The 18,935-nt window shown below is 37.6% G+C and overlaps 1 protein-coding gene across 15 annotated transcripts in view; it reads right to left on the reverse strand.

Annotated features, from left to right (window-relative positions):
• DENND1A (DENN domain containing 1A) overlaps positions 1-18,935 on the reverse strand; it is a 372,477-nt gene that overhangs the window by 332,613 nt on the left and 20,929 nt on the right. For 10 of the 15 annotated variants that reach the window (XM_043530795.1, XM_043530794.1, XM_037879472.2 and 7 more), the window contains exon 2: positions 15,867-15,937. In XM_043530795.1, the coding sequence (XP_043386730.1) occupies positions 15,867-15,937 (71 nt within the window). Of the gene's footprint in view, positions 1-15,866; positions 15,938-16,773; positions 17,025-18,935 lie in introns of those variants that run through there. The other 5 variants (XM_037879471.2, XM_037879474.2, XM_037879475.2 and 2 more) reach the window with 5 other exon arrangements.

Here is an 18,935-nt window from a genome sequence, read left to right on the forward strand (position 1 = left end):
ATGAAATCTGGAATCTAATTGGCCAGGCTCATGCACTTGTGTGCTGTTTACTCAATCTGCGGTTGGAGAGAATGTTTGTTCCAAATTGCAGCCATACTTTCCTCCACCAAAGTCTGCTTCAGGAGCCATTCCTACTTATTTCTGATACTATTTCAAGAGGTATACAAGATAAAAAGATATTCTTTAGCTTATCTATTCAAAATATCTTCAGATTATTTAGAATCTGTTCCCAGGTGCAGCAAACACTCTACGTGCCCATATATGTATTCTGTACAACTACACAGGTATTTTGAAATCGCTGTTTAAAAAAAGGGAAGTAGCCATGGCATAGATGCTTCCCAGTAAGAGAATTCCACTGGGTCTCACATTTTAGACTACAAATATTATAAGATGCCCCTTGAGTCACTCTGTTATAGGACTTCTGCAGAAAATTTGAATTAGCATTTTCTTTTTAAATTAATTTTAAATAAGTTTAAACCATTCACAAATCAACTCAAGGAGCATGCTGGATGTACAGTGACATTCCTACGTTTTTGGACACTAGATCAAATAGGAACATCATCTATCATACAGGGAAAGTGTTCTAGGCGATAGGCATCATCATGGTGAACGCTTCTAGGAAAATCTATTTACTGGACACTAGTAAAAATGGAAACAACAGATAGCAAAGTAATTTAGAGTTGGAAATGGAAGAAATGGATTGAATCACTACATTGTAAATTTCTGGGAGAAAGTCTTGAACAGAAAAGTAGTTACTGAGTTCAAAGCATCCTCATGTATTAGTAAAATTTTCCTTATTCAGCCACTTTGATTGTACTACAGAGAGAAGGTTATTCAGATATGCAATGGCTGTAAATAAAATAAGGCGTACTTTTCTACCAATAGTTCATTAAGTCACAGCAATGAGTTAGCACTAGAACAAAACTCCTCAATAGAACACTTTTACCACCAGATTGTCCTCTGCAGTCCCCGACCCGTATGGGAGTACTTCCACTACGCCAATCAGGAAAGGGAGCAGGGTCTGCCAGCAGGTTTGAAGGCTTGGAAGGCAGCTATGCTCACCCCTATACCACCAATGCCCTTATCCTGTGCCTTGGAAGGCAGCTAAGAGCAGTGGGTTCGCATCCCACCACTGCCACCAGTTGTCATGGAGTCCCCAGGCGATGCTCTGGAACTGTTCCCTACGAAGCCAGTCAGGACTCGGGTGAAGTCTTTGGGCTGGCTGGGGACATGGAGTGAAATACAGACGTGGTTGTCTGGCTCACTGCCCCCCAAAATGGACCTGGCTGAGGGGTCCTGTTCTCTGTACCTACAAGCTCTGTTTTAGACCGTGTTTCTGTCATCTAATAAACCTTTGTTTTATTGGCTGGCTAAGAGTCACGTCTGACTGCAACGTTGGGGTGCAGGACCCTCTGGCTTCCCCAGGACCCTGCCTGGGTGGGCTCACTGTGGGAAGTGCACGGAGGGGCAGAGGATGCTGAATGCTCCGAGGTCAGACCCAGGAGGGTGGAAGCCGTGTGAGCTTTTTGTCCTGCAGACAGTCTGCTCACAAAGAGGAGAACAGGGCCCCTCAGCCAGGTCCATTTTGGGGTGCAGTGAGCCAGACAACCACGTCTGCACTTCACTCCACATTCCCAGCCAGCCCAAAGACTTCACCCGAGTCCTGACTGGCTTCATAGGGAGCAGTTCCAGAGCATCGCCCGGAGACGCCGTGACAACTGAGCTATCCCAGCTCTCTCTACTGTGGCTTCACATCACATCACATCACGGCTAAATTCTTAAGGATTCAGTTTGACTCAACTGAACCCTAAAATATAGATATGATTTTTGACTCTGCCACATTTGATTCAAAATAGACCAGATCAGCTCATTTGTACGCAACTCCTCTTCTGGACATTAGCTTGCACCACCTCTCCAATTCCCTCCCTGAGCTGTTCCTCATACATTATTGACTCTACTCTCCTGCTTCCTATGAAAAAATGAAAGCAAACAGTTTAAATAAAATGGGAACAAACCTTCAACTGACGAGAAGCACACCTAACCCTAAACAAGCCAAGCAATCTGATTTTCTGTTGCAGTCTCACTTCACCATCGGTCACCCATCTAATATTTTGTTTGTACATTCTATAAATTTAGTTCTTGATCTTGGTTGAAGTCAATGGAAAGTTTGCCACCGAGTTAAATTTTGGAGCAGTACCGGACCCTTTGACTGTAGGTCTTTATGTTGGGACATCGTCTTACAGATCTCTTAAGTGTCTTGTATCTCTATAGCACTAGAAATAATCTGAAGGACAGTTGCTCATTTAAGTGATAAGGCTACATTTAACACAATTCCTTTTAACTGATATTTTAATTCAAGACTAAGTAGTTATTTAGGCTGACATTTTTCAAAGGAGCTGAAGCTGGGATTCAATGAATCCCACTGAAATTCAATGGGAGTTGAGTGCCTAACTCCCATAGCCCCTTTCAAAATGTCAGCTTTAATCTATAAATCCCCTGCCACAAAATCCAAGACGTTGCCTTAACATTCTCATGTCACTGTAAGAATTAATTTTTTTCATCTTTTACTTATACTTCCTTATATTCCTTATGTATTGAAATATTCAGTAAAAATACACATTTAAGATCCAGCTCCAGCTCCAGACATTTTGGCATAGTAAAGATTTCTTTGCCTATTCTCTTCAACAATCTTCTACAGACTGAGACAGTAGTATTTACTCTAATTTTTGGGAGGAAGACAAAAAAAGAATAGAGCTTTCTGCAGGGACTTAAAAGTAAAAACTGCATGTGACCAGTTTAATTATCTACAGTATGCATCACTTGTTTCCATCAGTTTGCCACTGAAACTGGAGACATCACCCTCCAACTGTTAATGGTGAGAGAGGGCTGAAAAGATTTAAAACAGGCTTAGATCTTGGTTTATTTTTGTCACTCCTTAAGGAGAAGAGATACAGACTACCTAGAACTCAATTGTTCTTTATATGAAGGGAGCTTCCTACTAGCTCCCCTTCTTCTGCAATCTCTATTGGAAAGAATTTCTCTAGACTGAGTGCAATAACCATCTCTGCTCCACTTCGCAAGAGGATCACTGCCAATCATATTGACAAATGTTTCAAAATGTTATGTGTCTGGGCTGAACAGTAAAGAACTTTAGAAAGAAAGGCATTTAACTACATCTTAAGGGTTAGATCTGTTAAACAATAATTACAAGGAGGACACTGTCAAATCTAGGCAATAATATTAGGCTTTAGGTATCATGAATAGACACTAAAAATTTAGTTTCCATCTGAAAGAAGACATTAGAATACTCTTCCCAGCAGTTGACACACCACCCTTTCACATTCAGAAGGGTTAATTTACCAAAATTAGATTGTTAAGGCAAAGTACAGTACACAAATCCTTTGTTCATGTGTTTGTATTCATTTTATCTCGTCCCTCCATTCCCACCCCAATGATGTGATTTAGTTGACTCCAAGGGCTACAAGCATGTTCACAGATTCAGAATCTGTTTGGGCATTCAAGGAATATAGTACAGGAGTTCGTGATTCAAGTGTGTTTCATCACCATTGCTCATGACATCTCTAAATTGAATTTCATCACACTCTTGCCCTTAGTTATAATTCAGCATATCCTGTATGAAATTCAGAAAGACTTAGGTATGATCTTGTCTTTGGTAGCTGGCACATTTTGTCATGTTCACTGTTGATGTAATATCAAAAATCCTTAATTCATTTTAAACTGATCATTTAATTTATAACCCAGACAACCTTACCTTCAGCCTCTAATCCACATTCCAAAACAACATATACCTGCATTTTTGTCCTGAGAAAAGTCAGACAAGATGGGGAGAGAACAATGTAGTCCAGGATGTTTTATAACTGCACTAATACCCAACTATTTCAATTATGTTCTACAGTTCTCTATTTGAAATTTGAAACTCTATATGAAACTCACTGTCTAAGACAAAAAACATCAGGAACAGAAATTCATCTGGACTTTTTCCTGAGTCATATTTACATTTTTCCAATTTTGTTTCAACTTCTTTTAAAAATTAGTGCTCTGCACAGAATTTAACTACTGACATAAATCCCAAACAGATTATATCTTTCTAAAATCCAAAAATTTCCATAAAAAGAAGTTTTATAGAAAGCACCAGTGGACCCATCGATGGACAAAGGTAAGAGTCATCACTGCAACACTGCTTACAATATTGAGCAAGACAGCATAATCACTACTCTTAATAATCTGCAGGGAGTCTACTTTAAAGTCATTAGTTCATTGTTTCTTTTTCATCTGAATGACTCTAATTAAAGTTCTTTACCAGTTACAGAATTCTCTACAGTGAGATATAACAGCTGACTTCAGATGCATTAAGCTTAAAGCAAAAATTAACACTCATTAACAAGATTACCTGTTGTGATTAAATAAGCACAAACAAAAAACCTGTTTGCAAATTTTGTGAATGAGCATATTCTAGAGTTTAAAATCATACCCTTAAATTAAATCTTATTTTCCACCAAGTAACAACCTTTTGACTCTGTTCAAAATAAAACCCGTTCACAGTAAGTTATTACAATACAACCCCTTAAACTCATTAACATGTAGTTAATTGCAACAAGTGCTTCATCAAACCCTTAATCTTCAATTTTATCAAAAGCTGAAATGTCATCATGAACAATGTCTAACTTGAACCTCTCAAAAATTCTCCAAAAAAAAAAAAAAAAAAAAAAGAAACCACCGATCCTCCCCTTTAAACTGAAGGAAATCTATAAAAACTGGGGCTAGTGACTATCAATAACTTGTCTAAACCATTAAAAAAAAATTCACCCTCCTAAAAAGTTTCAATTTAGCAGTTAATTTCAATCTGCAGTTAAAAAGACACTAGCTGTCAGTTTTCTCACCCGACTCTATCGTGAAAAGAAAAACTGACAGATCACAGGAGCTTGCCTTTGTAAACCAATTCGGGAACTTTCATGCTTCTTATTTGTTAGGTTAAAGGTTAAATTGCTGACCTGTGCCCTCCTGCTTAGCAGCCTTTCCCTTTTTCTGTAAAGCTTTATTTTTGGGCTGTATTTACATGGATTAGTCTCTTTTCACACTAAGAAGGAATCTGTTCACAGCCAAAGCCTTAGTTCTGGTGGTACAAAAAGCAGCCACAATTATTCAGCACCAGACAATGACCATATTGTGTATTTACAAAAAAAAACCACCTCAGCCATGGCAAGTTCTGTTCTTGCTGCACAAAACAATAGAAGAAAAATCTTATCAAACATTCAAGAGAAAGCAAACAAAGCAGGCCCACTGTGAACTTGATGAAGATGTCAAGCTCCTTTAAAAAAAAAAAAAAAAAAAAAAAAAGATATAAACCAACAAAAGGGTTTTTTCTTGTAAAGTCTTGTGAGTGAGATTTTTTTCTATGCTGAGTTTCCCTTTCTGGTTAAACATAGCCAGTAGTACTAATATACCAACAGCCAACTATGGAATACTTCTGTCTATAATCTTTTACAGGTAACAGCTAAAAAGATACAAGAAAAGACTGGCAACCAACGTTTTCCTTAGTAACTTTGCTGTTGGTCGTATTATACACTGCATGTTCCCTTCCTACAAAACTAACGTACAGAAGTGCCAAGCATGCATTTCCATAACTGTATTGCAATACTCTGATCATTGCTTTTTATCAAATCTATCATCAACAGCTAAAGACTGTACTCATGAATACTGAATGGTAAACAGAAATTTGTATGATAGCCTACAAATTTGATCCCTACTGATTTATTTTTTAATTGGTGAAAGCTTCATTTTTTAGTTCAAGTCGAGTCAGGCACTTCAATTAAACTCCACATCCCGTCTGGGACTTTACTTGATCCAAAAGGTATACAGAGTGTTGGGGACACACTGGTTTATTGGGAACAATTTTGAGGATTTCAGTCCCAAGTGAGTGAAGAAAGGAGTAACACCTCAGCCACATTCTTTGTCAAAGGCCTAATCACCATTTATAATTATTTTGCTGGTATCCCAATAGAAAGCAGTCCAACAAGAAGAAACAGGAAGATGAAGAACAAGAAAACACTGAGGTGAGTCATAGCTGCAAATGCTCTCTCTCTCTACTCAGGTTTGCCTAGTTTTCTAGAGTCATGTTCTAGGAAGTTATGCACCTTGATATAGCATCAGGGAGTCAGAAGGGCACAAACTTGGGCACCAGATTTAGAGCACAATACGAAAATTAAACAAAATTGCTGTTATTTTAAATTATGTAATAAATGAGTTTAAAACTTGCATTAGTAATTAAGCATAGAAATCAAATGTTTACTACATAGCGTTATGCCAGGCAACCTTGATTTTTTTTAGGTATTAAAATTCAATGTGATTGTCACAAGTTACTCTGGAACTCAAACATATATGGCTTACAGACGTGCATCATGAAGATTAACCTCTCATCCTTGCTGCTACTAAGTTTATTATTTTCTATATTCAGTATTTCATATGGTTTGACATGGCATTGCTACGTGTGCTAAAATTTCTGTATATTATAGAGGAATATAGCAGCACCTCAGATTCTGTTGCAAGATGCTTGTGTGTCCATTTTACAGGGTTCTTACTTTATACTTGTACAAGTCCTATTATGGAAACAGTGGCAACTGCAAAGTGCTTCTAACACCAGAGTATGTTATAGCATCTCTCAGTTGAGCTAAGAACTTTGATTATTTTAAGTTATAACATTTGTGATCTGCTGATAAAATAAAGATGTTACTACACAAGGCCAGAACATAAAAAGTAAAATAGGAAGTACTTAAACTACTCACCAGCTTCTAGTAGGAACAAGATTAGAGGTACATGCTACACTCAGAGCCAATTCAAATGCAAATGCTGCCCTTTCTCTCAAACAATAATAAACTCCCTGAGAGTTAATAGTTTCCCTCTAAGATTCATCTCCTTTTTCAACTTAGTTGTATGTTTTGGAGAAAAGAAAGAAACACATGGTGAGGCTTAGAGCAAGGCCCTTTAAATTCTTTATCATAAAAGAAGCAGTATGAACTACATTTCCTTTCCTAATCCAGCGAACATTTGTTAAACTCTAGCACACTTACCACTTTGTCCATGCTATCATATTTAGGTTTCTAACTTATGATACTCTTAAAAATATGAAAGAAATGCTTTAGTTGTACTAAACCATTTTAGCTTTTTCCTTGAACACACAGCAAGAATTTATGCTACACTCACAAAAAGATGAAAGATGAGGTCCTTGGAGAGAAAGACCTTTTGCCACACTGCCTGGTAAAGCTAAGGATTCAACATACTTTTGTAATATCTGCTTTGGCGATTACCCAAAAAACCCTATACAAAAGCACACTCTACCCTCCTACACTGGGAGGAGAGTGGGAGATAGGGAGAAGAGATCATACTTTTGTGAGCTTTTACCTTCAAATGTTTGTACTTTAGAGACAATTTTTATCAGTTACTTTAGACTAATAAATGTACTTTTTCTATACTATTAGTATAAGAGTTATACTTAAATTCTCTTCACTTCCCCCTCTAACGAGAGGGGATCTTTGGCACAGCTCTTAGAAAGATCCCTGAATTTCTGTAACAGCTTATTTCTGGCATATGACACAAAGCAGTTTTCTTTATGAAAACAAAAGAATTTCTTGACACTGGAAAAGAGGTTACACAACAAATAGGTTTGATTTTGCACTCTTAATTTAGTACAATATTTGACAATTTTCTTAAATTTTCTATAGACTGTACAAATATAAATTAAAACATTTCAATAAAATATTTCTGTAATATTTTATTTTTAGTGTTCATGCTCACCACAAACATTGTCCTGGTGCAGAGTGACTTATTTAATGTCACGTATCCAAGCTTCAAAAATACAAAAAACAATTCCAATATATTTTAGCATTGATGCAATTAATTACATTATGCAATTAAAGTAAATCTAATGCACAAAAGGCTGTTTTCCTTAGTAACTTTGCTGTTGGTCGTATTATACACTGCATCACACTGGAATTGGACAGCTTTCACGTTCTCTGCTTCCCCATATATTTGTTCTTTGTTTTATCAAGTTTGAATTCAGTAGGCTCAAAGTTTAGTCAGAAGGCTGAATGACTACTGTGTTAATGACAGCACTGGTCCTTTTCTGCATTCAAACTTCACCTGCACACTTTCATTTTACACAATTTTGATTATTATGAGAGGTCAGTACAGCGTATTAGCTCTCCTCTGGAGGTGAAGGCGTCACTGAGTTCATACAACGCATTTACCCGCTTCTTTCAATTTAAGAAAAGGAAATGCAATTTAAAAAAACATTAGTACATGCATTTTAAAATAATAAAAAATAAGGCAACTTGTTTTGTTCCCAATTCATCCACTGCACATAGGTACTGCAATGAACAAGAAAATATCACACACCAGAGATACAGCCTGCAATACCTAAGCATAACTGACTGAGTTAAAATGCGAATGGATAGCTTTAATATGGAATGTCCAAAACATTTATCAGTTTAAGAACGACCCAGCCATAATCCAACATACCCTTTTGTTATCTGCTTTTCATCTAACTCAGAGAAGGACAAGGAAAACTTGATCTTTCCAGGTTTAATTCAAGAAACAGTCTACTATTGGTGCGGTTTTGCTTCTTTATTAAGTCAACTTTGAAAAGCATCAACAGTCTCTGTCCCATAGGGCGTGCGTGCGCGCGTGTGTGCGTGTGTATTCGACATTGTCTGAGAAAACCATTTAAGACTTTACATTTGACTTTGATTATAAAAGTTCTTATCTTAAACCATGGCAACTTCAAGTAGCCCGCAGGCAGAGCCTGAAGCACCCAGTATGTTGACAGAAGATACAAATGATGACAGCAGATATAATCTTTAAGATCCTATCAAGTTCTAAACTCTATAGTAATTGTTTTTAAATAGGAATATGCACCCAAGGCAATCAACTTACCACTCTCTCAATCATGTTCATTTTATATTACATAACAAAACAATCAAAAGACAAAGACAATGCAACACTGATGTCTTCTGGCCAACAAGTGTTACTTATTATCCCATGATATATCAACTTTTATCTGGGCTGAATGTAATTTAATTCCAGAGGCAAGACTAATTCACAACTCTGAAGCCTCTAAAATAGACATCCTAATCCAAGAACCTAGCCTTCTTAGCAGCAGCTCAAATTAATCTTCTTTAGAGAGACATGCTGGTTGAGATAATATCTTTTGTTCGAACAACTTCTGTTGGTGAGAGAGATATGGTTTCGTGCTTACACTAGCGGAAGCTTACTTACACTAGCGTAAACAGTAGTGTAAGCTCGAAACCACGTCTCTCTCACCAACAGAAGTTGGTCCAATAAAAGATATTACCTCACCCACCTTGTCTCTAATATCCTGGGACCAACATGGCTACAACAACTCTTCTTTAGAGTGGCAGGCAGTATCCGTTCACACCTGAATGTAAGGCAAAGCAAGAAAATCAGTCAGAATTATAACCTTTCTACTCTTCAACACAGACAGTGATTCTCTGTAAAATGCGGCAAGGCAGAGGGATATACAAACCACTCATAAAACGTTACCCAGTATCAGATTGTCTTCTGCCATTCACAGTTTAGCTTAGGCACCAGTCTCTCAAGTTACCGAATAAAGTTCTCAATAAAACTGCTGTTACTATCCTTCTGAACGTCTATCTTTATAACAACTCTCAATTCACTTGAAATGTGAGAAAGCAAAAGATGATTGAAATTCTGTGTGGAATAAAGAGTTGGCCTTCTAGTCCCTAGCTGCATAATATTAGTAGCTTATTTTACTTCAATTATATATCTTGGGGGCTCTTCTTAATTTAGAACACTTAGCTAGCTCTCTTCTTCTATGAGAACTTTGACTCAATAAAGTAAAAGGTACAGTTCCAAGTCATTACTTAGTATTTACATGATACCATGAAGAAAAGGATAGTGTTGACTCAACACTTTTGACATATATATAACCAATTCTAAAAATTTTGGAGTACTGATGTATTGGAGTATTTAACCAGAGGAACTCCTCTCTCCCACAATCTTTCCCTAAGTTTATTAAATCCATTACAATATTTATTGTAATAAGTAACACTGTGTTACCACTTCAATTTGAACCCTGGAGAGAAGTATATGTTTAGTATAGGCCCCCCGACATCATTCAAAGGCACAGGGGATATTAAAATCCCCACCAGATCACTTCAATACAGTATACCTGCCAAAAAAGTTGCCGATTCTATTCTTCCTGTTCTATTCTGCAGCTGAGACAACTACTGAGAAGGTATCAGCATTTTTATCAGCACATGGTAACAACTTCAGAGGAGTGCTATACAGTGGAACTAATAAAAGCAAAACCCCTAGTAAACTGCATTATTCAAGTATTAAGTAAAAAAGTGTGAAGTCCTGACAAACCCAGTTAAGAAAGAATCACAACTGAAAAGCTAAGATAGGACCAGTTACGAGTTCTCATGTAATTCTAGAAAGTAAGGTCTTAAAAATGACTATCCATCTTAAATTCATCAAAGGCCTGAACCTGCTCCCACTGAAGTCAAGATCAGCCGCCAAGAGGTCAAGGATGGAAAACTGGTTGGTTAATTGTTTTTCCTTAAATACATATTTCCTTAAAAGCATTATAGTTATTCAAATGTGTGTAGTTGCAAATGAGATTCGTTAGTCTAATGGTTTTCAAAATGTGCATCCCACACCTCATTTAGCATCTCGAAGGTTACAGAAGTGATTCACTGGGAATTCTACAATTGCCGAAATAAGGTTGATGAATATACAAAAGCAAGAGCTCACACATCTTCCTGATACTGACAAGTAAACAGTGGAACTGAATTAAATGCCACAAATGTGGAAGGACAAAATTTGTAAGTCACAGCCACAGAGAATAAATTATAAGATTTTCCTGGAAGGCTATTGTTAGTACACAGCAAACATTAAAAGAAATTTTTCACATATCTTTTTTCATTTTGCAGATTAGACACTAGAACTGAACAAACCTCAAAACTGAAGGCTCAGTAAGGAATGGGCACAGCTGAGAGAGGAGTCATAAAAACTATTTGTAACACCCTCAACCCAGGTCTGGTAGACACAGAAAAGCACTGAGGATCTGGCCCAGAAACTATTTCCTACTTAGTAAACAAAACATCCTCCACAGATTTCTCCTTCCATCCAGACCCCAACTCATTGAAAGACATCAGCCAACAGGCACAGAAGCAAGCAAAACAGGGACTGCTGCACGAGGGGAAGCACATAAAATGGGGCCCAGCCAGGACCACTCCTCCCCCCAGCAGGCCCCTAGATCCAGAACTGTGAAGGGAATACAGCCACTCCCACCCCTATCCCCCCCCCCCCCCCCCCCCCCCCACACACACACACACACTGGGGTGACTTGTACCCTGGCAGTGCTTCCCATCCCCCTTACCATGTGGCCTTGGGTGAGAATTGCAGAGGAGCCAGCCAGAGTCCTCAGCTGGTAGAAAGAGGAGCACTCAAAGCACTAAAAGCAGGGACCTCTGGACATTCCAGTCAAAACTAGAATGTTCTGAGAGCGACTTTCCTTGCTCCGTGCTGAGTGATTGTTTGCTCCAGCCCTCTAACTCCCTTTCCTTCACAGTGTTTTCAGCTCAGCTTCACTCCACACCTGCCCCTCCGAACACTCTCCTCCCCTGCCCTGTCCCCTACTTCTCTTTCCTCCCCTTTCTTATTTCCATTTAGCTGATCTCCTCCAAAGTAAACCCACCCTATCAAAAAACAGCTGTAGAACTAACATGATGTTTGCTGCCATCACACTGTTCCTCTACCTGTGTTAGACAAGACAGGAACAGGGTAGGGGAAGGAGTCTATTTTAGACAGTATGGTCTCACTGTTTCCTTGTACTCCCCCTAGGGTTGCCAAGTTGGTAATATTTAAAAAACAGACACTCCAGTAGGAGTGCCGGAACCTCCCCTGCCCTTCTTCTTCCCCCTGGGACCCTGCCCCCATCCACTCCTCTTCAGCCACTCACTGCTTTTCCCCTCCCATTCCCCTGCCAGGGTCAGGAAGGACTCACCTGCTTTGCCGGGGGTGTGAGCTGCAGCTACTTGACACAGATCGGAGGTGGCCTTGGCTGAGTAGGGGCTGGCGCGGGTAATGACCCAGTACCTCCCCACCTGCCCCGCCTGCAGTAACCAGACTGTGTGTCCTGTCCCCTTTTCGTATTAATCTCTCTCTTGTTCTATACTTAGGTTGTAAGCTCTTTGAGGCAGGGACAGTCTTTTTGTTCTGTTTGTACAGAATCCTGGCACAATGGGATTCTGATCCATTACTGGGGTTCCTATGCACTATGATAATAGGTGCTTGCTTTGTCTACTTCATTGTATTTGGTGGAATTTTTTCTTCCTCCACCTTGTACAGCAGAGAACTTATCTTCTAGTCAGCCACCCTTTTCCCTCAACCTATAATTTCTGGGGAAGAAATCCTGGAGCACAGAAACGTCAGGGAAATGGTTTCTTCATGCAGTGGGAGTCCTCTCAGAGCTACTTCACCCTTCTGAAATGTGGTACTCTAGGTCTAAAGCAACATATTCTGCACAGTTATTATATTCTTTCATGCCATAATAGCCTTTCACCTAATGTAAGCAATCTCTCAACTAAATTTTGGTGCACTACTAAAAAGACTGGCAGTTCTTTTATTTTTATTAGAGGAGATAAAACAAACATACATATTCTCTCCCATGCAAACCAAAATATATGTCAAAGTACATGTTGAATGCCTTCATAATTATGATCAGTGTTCACATGCATCTGAGCTGAAACCAGTACATTTATATATTTTTGAAGATGGTTGTAACAACTGTTCCAATATAAAAAAAAAACATCCTTTTCCCAGAGGTTTCTGCCTATGGTATATGGAACAATCAGAATTTTAGTAGTTAATTGTATACACATAGCTACTTTAAAAAGACATGAAACCACAATAGAACAGATTTTTTTGCAATATGAGTAGGCTTTTATTTTGAAGTAATAAATTAAATCCTAAAAATCAGCTTTAAGCAAAATACAGGAGATAGTATATCACTCAATTTTAGATTATTTTGAGTGGAAAACAACAACTGTAAAGAAATTAACACACTTACTTATGTTTTCACAAAATTTCAATGCTTTTATTTCTAGACAAAAAGGCCTTTACTGTATTAGTACCCATAAACTTTCATAATCTGATTCTGTGTTCTGGATCAGTGGCTTTCAACCTTTCCAGGCTACTATGCCCCCTTCAGGAGTCTGATATCTCTTGTGTACCCCCAAGTTTCACCTCACTTAAAAACTACTTGTGACACTTGTATTTTTATGCCTGATTGTGTACGCAACACATTAAGGAATTTTTCAGTAACACTTTCTCATTTTTACCATATAATTATAAAATAAATCAACTGGAATATAAATACTGTACTTACATTTCAGTGTGTAGTACATAGAGCAGTATAAACAAGTCATTGTCTGTATGCAGTTTTAGTTTGTACTGACTTCACTAGTGCTTTTTAAGTAGCCTGTTGTAAAATAAGGCAAATATCTAGAGAAGTTGATGTACCCCCTGGAAGACCTCTGAGTACCCCCAGGGGTACACGTACCCCTCGTTGAGAACCACTGAGCTAGGACATACCAATTGTAATTAAAAGCATTTTTTTAAAATTTTATACATGGCAAGAAACATCTCACCATGTAAACTTTTGGATTAGTACCCTCAGCAAAATGGAGGCTGCTTTCACCACCCCACAAGCAGACACACTTTCAGTATAACATATCAGTGGCTTTAAAACTTTGCAGCATTTTCTCAAATCCATACCAGCAAAAAACAGATGAAGTTACAGAAGAATTATGTAAGACACAGAACATCAAAGAAATTTGTCCCGAAATCATCAGATGATTTCAGCCCCATTAGGAGGGAAAATATATTTGATTACACATCCCTGATAAAACTGTTCTTTTTACACTTTATACACACTTAGATGGTAAACACTTAGAAGTCCACAGCAGCTGTTTCTAGCTGTTTAGTGTGCCTTTTCCAGTCAGTCTTTATTGCAATAAAACATGTATATACATTTCTGTGTCATTTACCATAAAATCACTAAAAAAAAACCCCATCATGGATTAAACATGTACTAGAATGGATAAACATGTCAAGAACCTGTCTGGAAAAGGGTAAAAAAATATTTTAAATGATGGAATATGCATTTAGACATTTCTGATTCAGTATGAATCACTTTAAAACTATTTTAAAAGCTATCTGGTAGCAGATTAGCGTCACATAATCCCCTCCCCAATTTTCTTTTTTTTATATACCATCATTTAAAAAAAGAACAATTTCTGAAGATTTGGCTGGTGCGAACATATTACTATACAAAACAAAAACAAAAACAAAATTCAGCTCCCACAGAATCACTTTGTTTATAGAACAAAGTGCATACTAAATCCTCCAATTAAAAACCAGAAAAGTACTTGCAGCACTTTTTAACCCCCTTCCCACAGCAGGAAATTAATCCCTCCAGGGGGATGCAAACAAACTTCAAAAAGAAGATTACACCCAGACACTAGTACTGTACAATATAACGTTTATGGTTAAATTTGTTCATATTTTCTGACACTGGAAAAACAGATCAGATGTGCAGGAACAAGGACCAGTTATAAAATGAAACCCTTGCATTTATGTCAAATGGCAGAGATAGTGGATTATACAACAGTAGGACACACCAACACTGTACTCTACTTATAACTCTTTTGGACAGGACAAATAAATGGCAGAAAAAAGAAAGTTATTTGCTCTTCATTTATTATAATTCATAATTTGGTATTTGTTGATTGGTGGTAACTGGAGAGGAGTGGCTTCCTATTGGTACACTCCTAAAAATCCTAGCCACCTTCAGCCTCATTATAATCCACCAGCCTACATGTTTGCTCATGTCTGCTCACTCCAGGAACGACCTCAAGGAGATATTACTCCAGGAAGTGTTGACCAATCTCTCCTTTTCATATCTCTTATCAGATGGCCCACCACAGAATGACTTCATAAACAGAGTGCTATGAACTAGTTCCAAGATTAAGAATTTCAACTTGGCTTTCCCTGCCTGCTGTCAATCTTTCTTAAGTTTAAGAAAAAATAGTTAAATCATCTAAGTATATCTACGTCTGTGTTTTGATGATTATGGAATTTTTCTGAAATACTCATATGAACCATTTTTGCCTGAAGAATACTGCGTGGAAAAAATTGCCTGGACTATTTGGACATGAAGTAATTTTTGATAATGAAAAGTTGCAATCAAACCGTTTTACAACTATTTTCTAGGTCTTATTACTTCTTTGAAAGGAAAATGTTGGAGGAACGAGGAGAGTAGACTTGGCCAGTATATTAACAAGAAGAAGGAGAAAGCTGCCTTGTAGGAAATGCTATCCAGAAGGTCTGTAAAACCTTCAGTTTCTGCTTAAGTATTACTTGTAACAGCATCAGATAAAAAATGTTCATAGTTTGATGTTTACATTGATGGTGCCATTTTAATCTTCACAACATCCCTGTGAAGTAAACATTATCCCCAGTTTATGAGGCAAATTGAGGCAGAGAAGTTAAATGATTTGCCCAAGACCATGAAGTGAGTAAAAGTCTGAATTAGAACTCAGGATTTCCTAACTCCTAATCCTGTTCTTAAAATTTTAGAGGATTCAATCCATAAAATCAAAGACTAAAACTGTATACCGTAGTAACGTGCTCCCTTAAGTTTTTAGAAAACATTTTAGTGTTTGCATCACTATTGTAGATTATATTATATGATCTCTGAAAAGTTTGACATAAAAAATAAGTAGAATTCAAATGCAAAATAGTACCTGCTCCAATGCTGCTTGTCCCTGGACAGGTTACTTCAACATACACTTCAAATGTTGTTTCCGGGTTTTGTCTGAAACAGAATGACACATTACACACATTAACAACACTTTCAGAATATGGAGTTGAACAACAGGCTTGGGAAAAAACGCTTTTCAAGTGCACACAGACATTAACAATGGTGACTTCACAAGTGTAAAATTTGCCATGCCAGATCTGATCAATGGTCCATCTCTCAGTACCCAGGTTCCCACAGGTACATGTATTTTATTGTTTCACAAAGCATTTATAAAAGCAAAAAACAGATCATATTGTGCTTGATTTACTCTGCTGTTTTATATAATCAAATGAATAATGTACCTTAAGACGTCAATAATATCACATCTTTCCGCCTTACACACAAAGGTGGTATTGATTTCAACCATTATTTTAAAGTGGTGTTTTCAAAAGGTGCCTAAGGAAGTTAAGCAACTAACTCCCATTGAAAATCAATAGGAATTAGCCTGCTGGAATTACGTACCTATCTAAACCCCAGTCTTAATACATAACTAGTCCACAACTCTAGCTATTAAAGAGATCCCATGTCTGCCAATCTGAAGGGATTATACTTTAGTAGAAAAGGAGAAAAAGATAAAACTGTATGCATTTTAAGAAAGCATTGCAGAGAACTCTGCTTATTTACTTGGATTGTAGCACTCCAGTTCTGGATCATAAGTAGTCAACGTGATTATCAAGGAGAGATGTACAAAAGCAATTAACTGCAAATTCTGCTTATTCATCCCTTTTCCAGGACAAAACAAAAAGTCACCTGCTTCCACCATTTTCATTTCCAGAAAAGAAAACCAAACACCTTTTTCACGTAACTAATTAAAAGCAGAGCGTTACACTAAGGGAATGGGGAGAAGTTACCTAAATTCACATTCTGACACTATGGCCTTTGGTTTCAACCTCATGGTACCTATTCAGTCAGCAGAAAAAGCAGAATTCGAGGTGGGGGAAATAAGGTCATTTTGTGCAGACATCTCTGAAAACATCTAAAGGAAAGAGTCACATTCAGTACAGAAAGTTAATTACAAAAGTTTTTAAAGAGATAACAGAAGCAGTAATGCAAATTCCTGTTTAATGACCTCTGTTGCCAATGGACTTGCCTTGCCTTCCTGCACCTATCAATGGAGTTACTGTTTAATTATCATAACTATTTTCTAATTTGCTAATTCTATTTTCAATTTAGCTAAGTGTATCTTTTAATATTTCAAAAAAAGTTATAAGTAGCACATTACTGGAGAGAACAATTATGCTTTTTTTAAATTGAAAAAGCAAATCAAAACAAGGGGAAAATGAAGGGAAAAGAGAGAAGAAAATATGTATAAAAAACCCACCCAAAGCTCTTTCTCCAACTGGAAAAAACAGTGAAGGGTGGACATAACAGTCTCTCTGTCCAATTAGCAACTATAGCTGCAGTCTGACTAGTAAACAGTGAATTGGTAATGTCAAATTAGAACCTTGGCATATAGTCAGAGAGGGTCTTCATTTAATAATAGTATTTAAAATAGTCTACATAACCCACCACCTCTATTACATTGGTTCCAACTTGCACTAGGTCCAGAGGAGTAGGGAGGAACTCTATCATCTGAAGACTGGTTTGTTCTCCATTTCAATTCCATAGATTTAACTGGAGTTTAAATGCTGATGTGCTACAGACTGGGCAGAGAATCTTCCCATTTTGTTTGCTGTCTTAATACATTGCTAAGAAAATTTACTAACAGGCAAGGTTTTAACCCTAAAGGACTGAAAAGTGTGAAAAATTGAGAGAGCTGCCAAAAACATGTGAAGTAAAGGCCTGGGGTTAATGGTACGGCTATCGAATGACAGCCAAATCCCATTATGCATCTAAACATTAGTTCTAGGAAATAGACACCTGCAGTTTCCCCGAGTCTTAACTTCTCATTGATAACAATAAAAAACTAACCAGCTATGACATGAAACTTACCTGGCATACATCTTCTATAAAAATTAATGCAAGTGAAATGACCAACTCCCTGGTCACAGCACTGAAAATAGATCTCACAGGGAGCAGGCAAATACAGTAACAAGTACTGTAAATGCAATTAAAAGGTACAATTTTTAAAATTACTTTCCCGAACTTAACTTCCTTTAGCAACTCCAGTGATTGTTTTGACCCAATTAAGGTGGTAGCATCATGGTCTGTACTCCATATCTATTCAATTACCAAAGTAAATACTATCCCATAGAACTTGCGTGCACGACAACTTTTATTGTGAACTTTCTGGCAAAAAAAAGCTGTATTGGGTAAGGACTACTTTTCTCTGCTACATGGGTCCTATTCTCATAGAGATTTCTTTTTGATCTCCAGAGACTTGGTTAATTCTGTAATTGACTCTTCCATTAATACAACTGCTGTCTCAGATCATGTCCCTATAAAATAGCAACAGACCCAGGTGATGAACAGCCATGTAGATGGAGATTTCATTTTTCATTTCTATTACACTCCATTTCAGAATTCTCATGGAGAAAGAAATTGGCCTGCTCCTGGAGGCAAACGAACCCTCACCATCTTCTAGCAGCTATTGTGGGAGACACTCAAGGACTATTTGAGGAGTAGATTTATAAGTTTTGCATCTGCCAAGAAGAGAGATCATGGAGAAAATACGATAGCCATTTAGAAAAAAATTAAAAAGAGCTTGATTTGTCTTATGGCACAGACCCATCTCCAGATTTGCTGTGATCTGAAGAACTGTAGATATTCATTTAACAAGCTGCACTCGGCGCAGTTTGAATTCATCCTATTTTGACTCAGGCGGAACTTCTGGGAATTGGGTGAAAGAGCTGGAAAGTTGCTGGCATACCACCTAAGACAAAAGACATGGTCCATGATAAGAGCAACAAAAATGATTTAAGATCTAGAAAACATGGCCTATGAGGGAAGATTGAAAAAATTGGGTTTGTTTAGTCTGAAAAAGAGAAGACGGAGAGGGGACATGATAACAGTTTGAGTACATAAAAGGTTGTTACAAGGAGGGAGAAAAATTGTTCTTCTTAACTTCTGAGGA

Source organism: Chelonia mydas, chromosome 16 (genome assembly GCF_015237465.2).
Source record: "Chelonia mydas isolate rCheMyd1 chromosome 16, rCheMyd1.pri.v2, whole genome shotgun sequence".
NCBI classification, from domain to species: Eukaryota; Metazoa; Chordata; order Testudines; family Cheloniidae; genus Chelonia; species Chelonia mydas.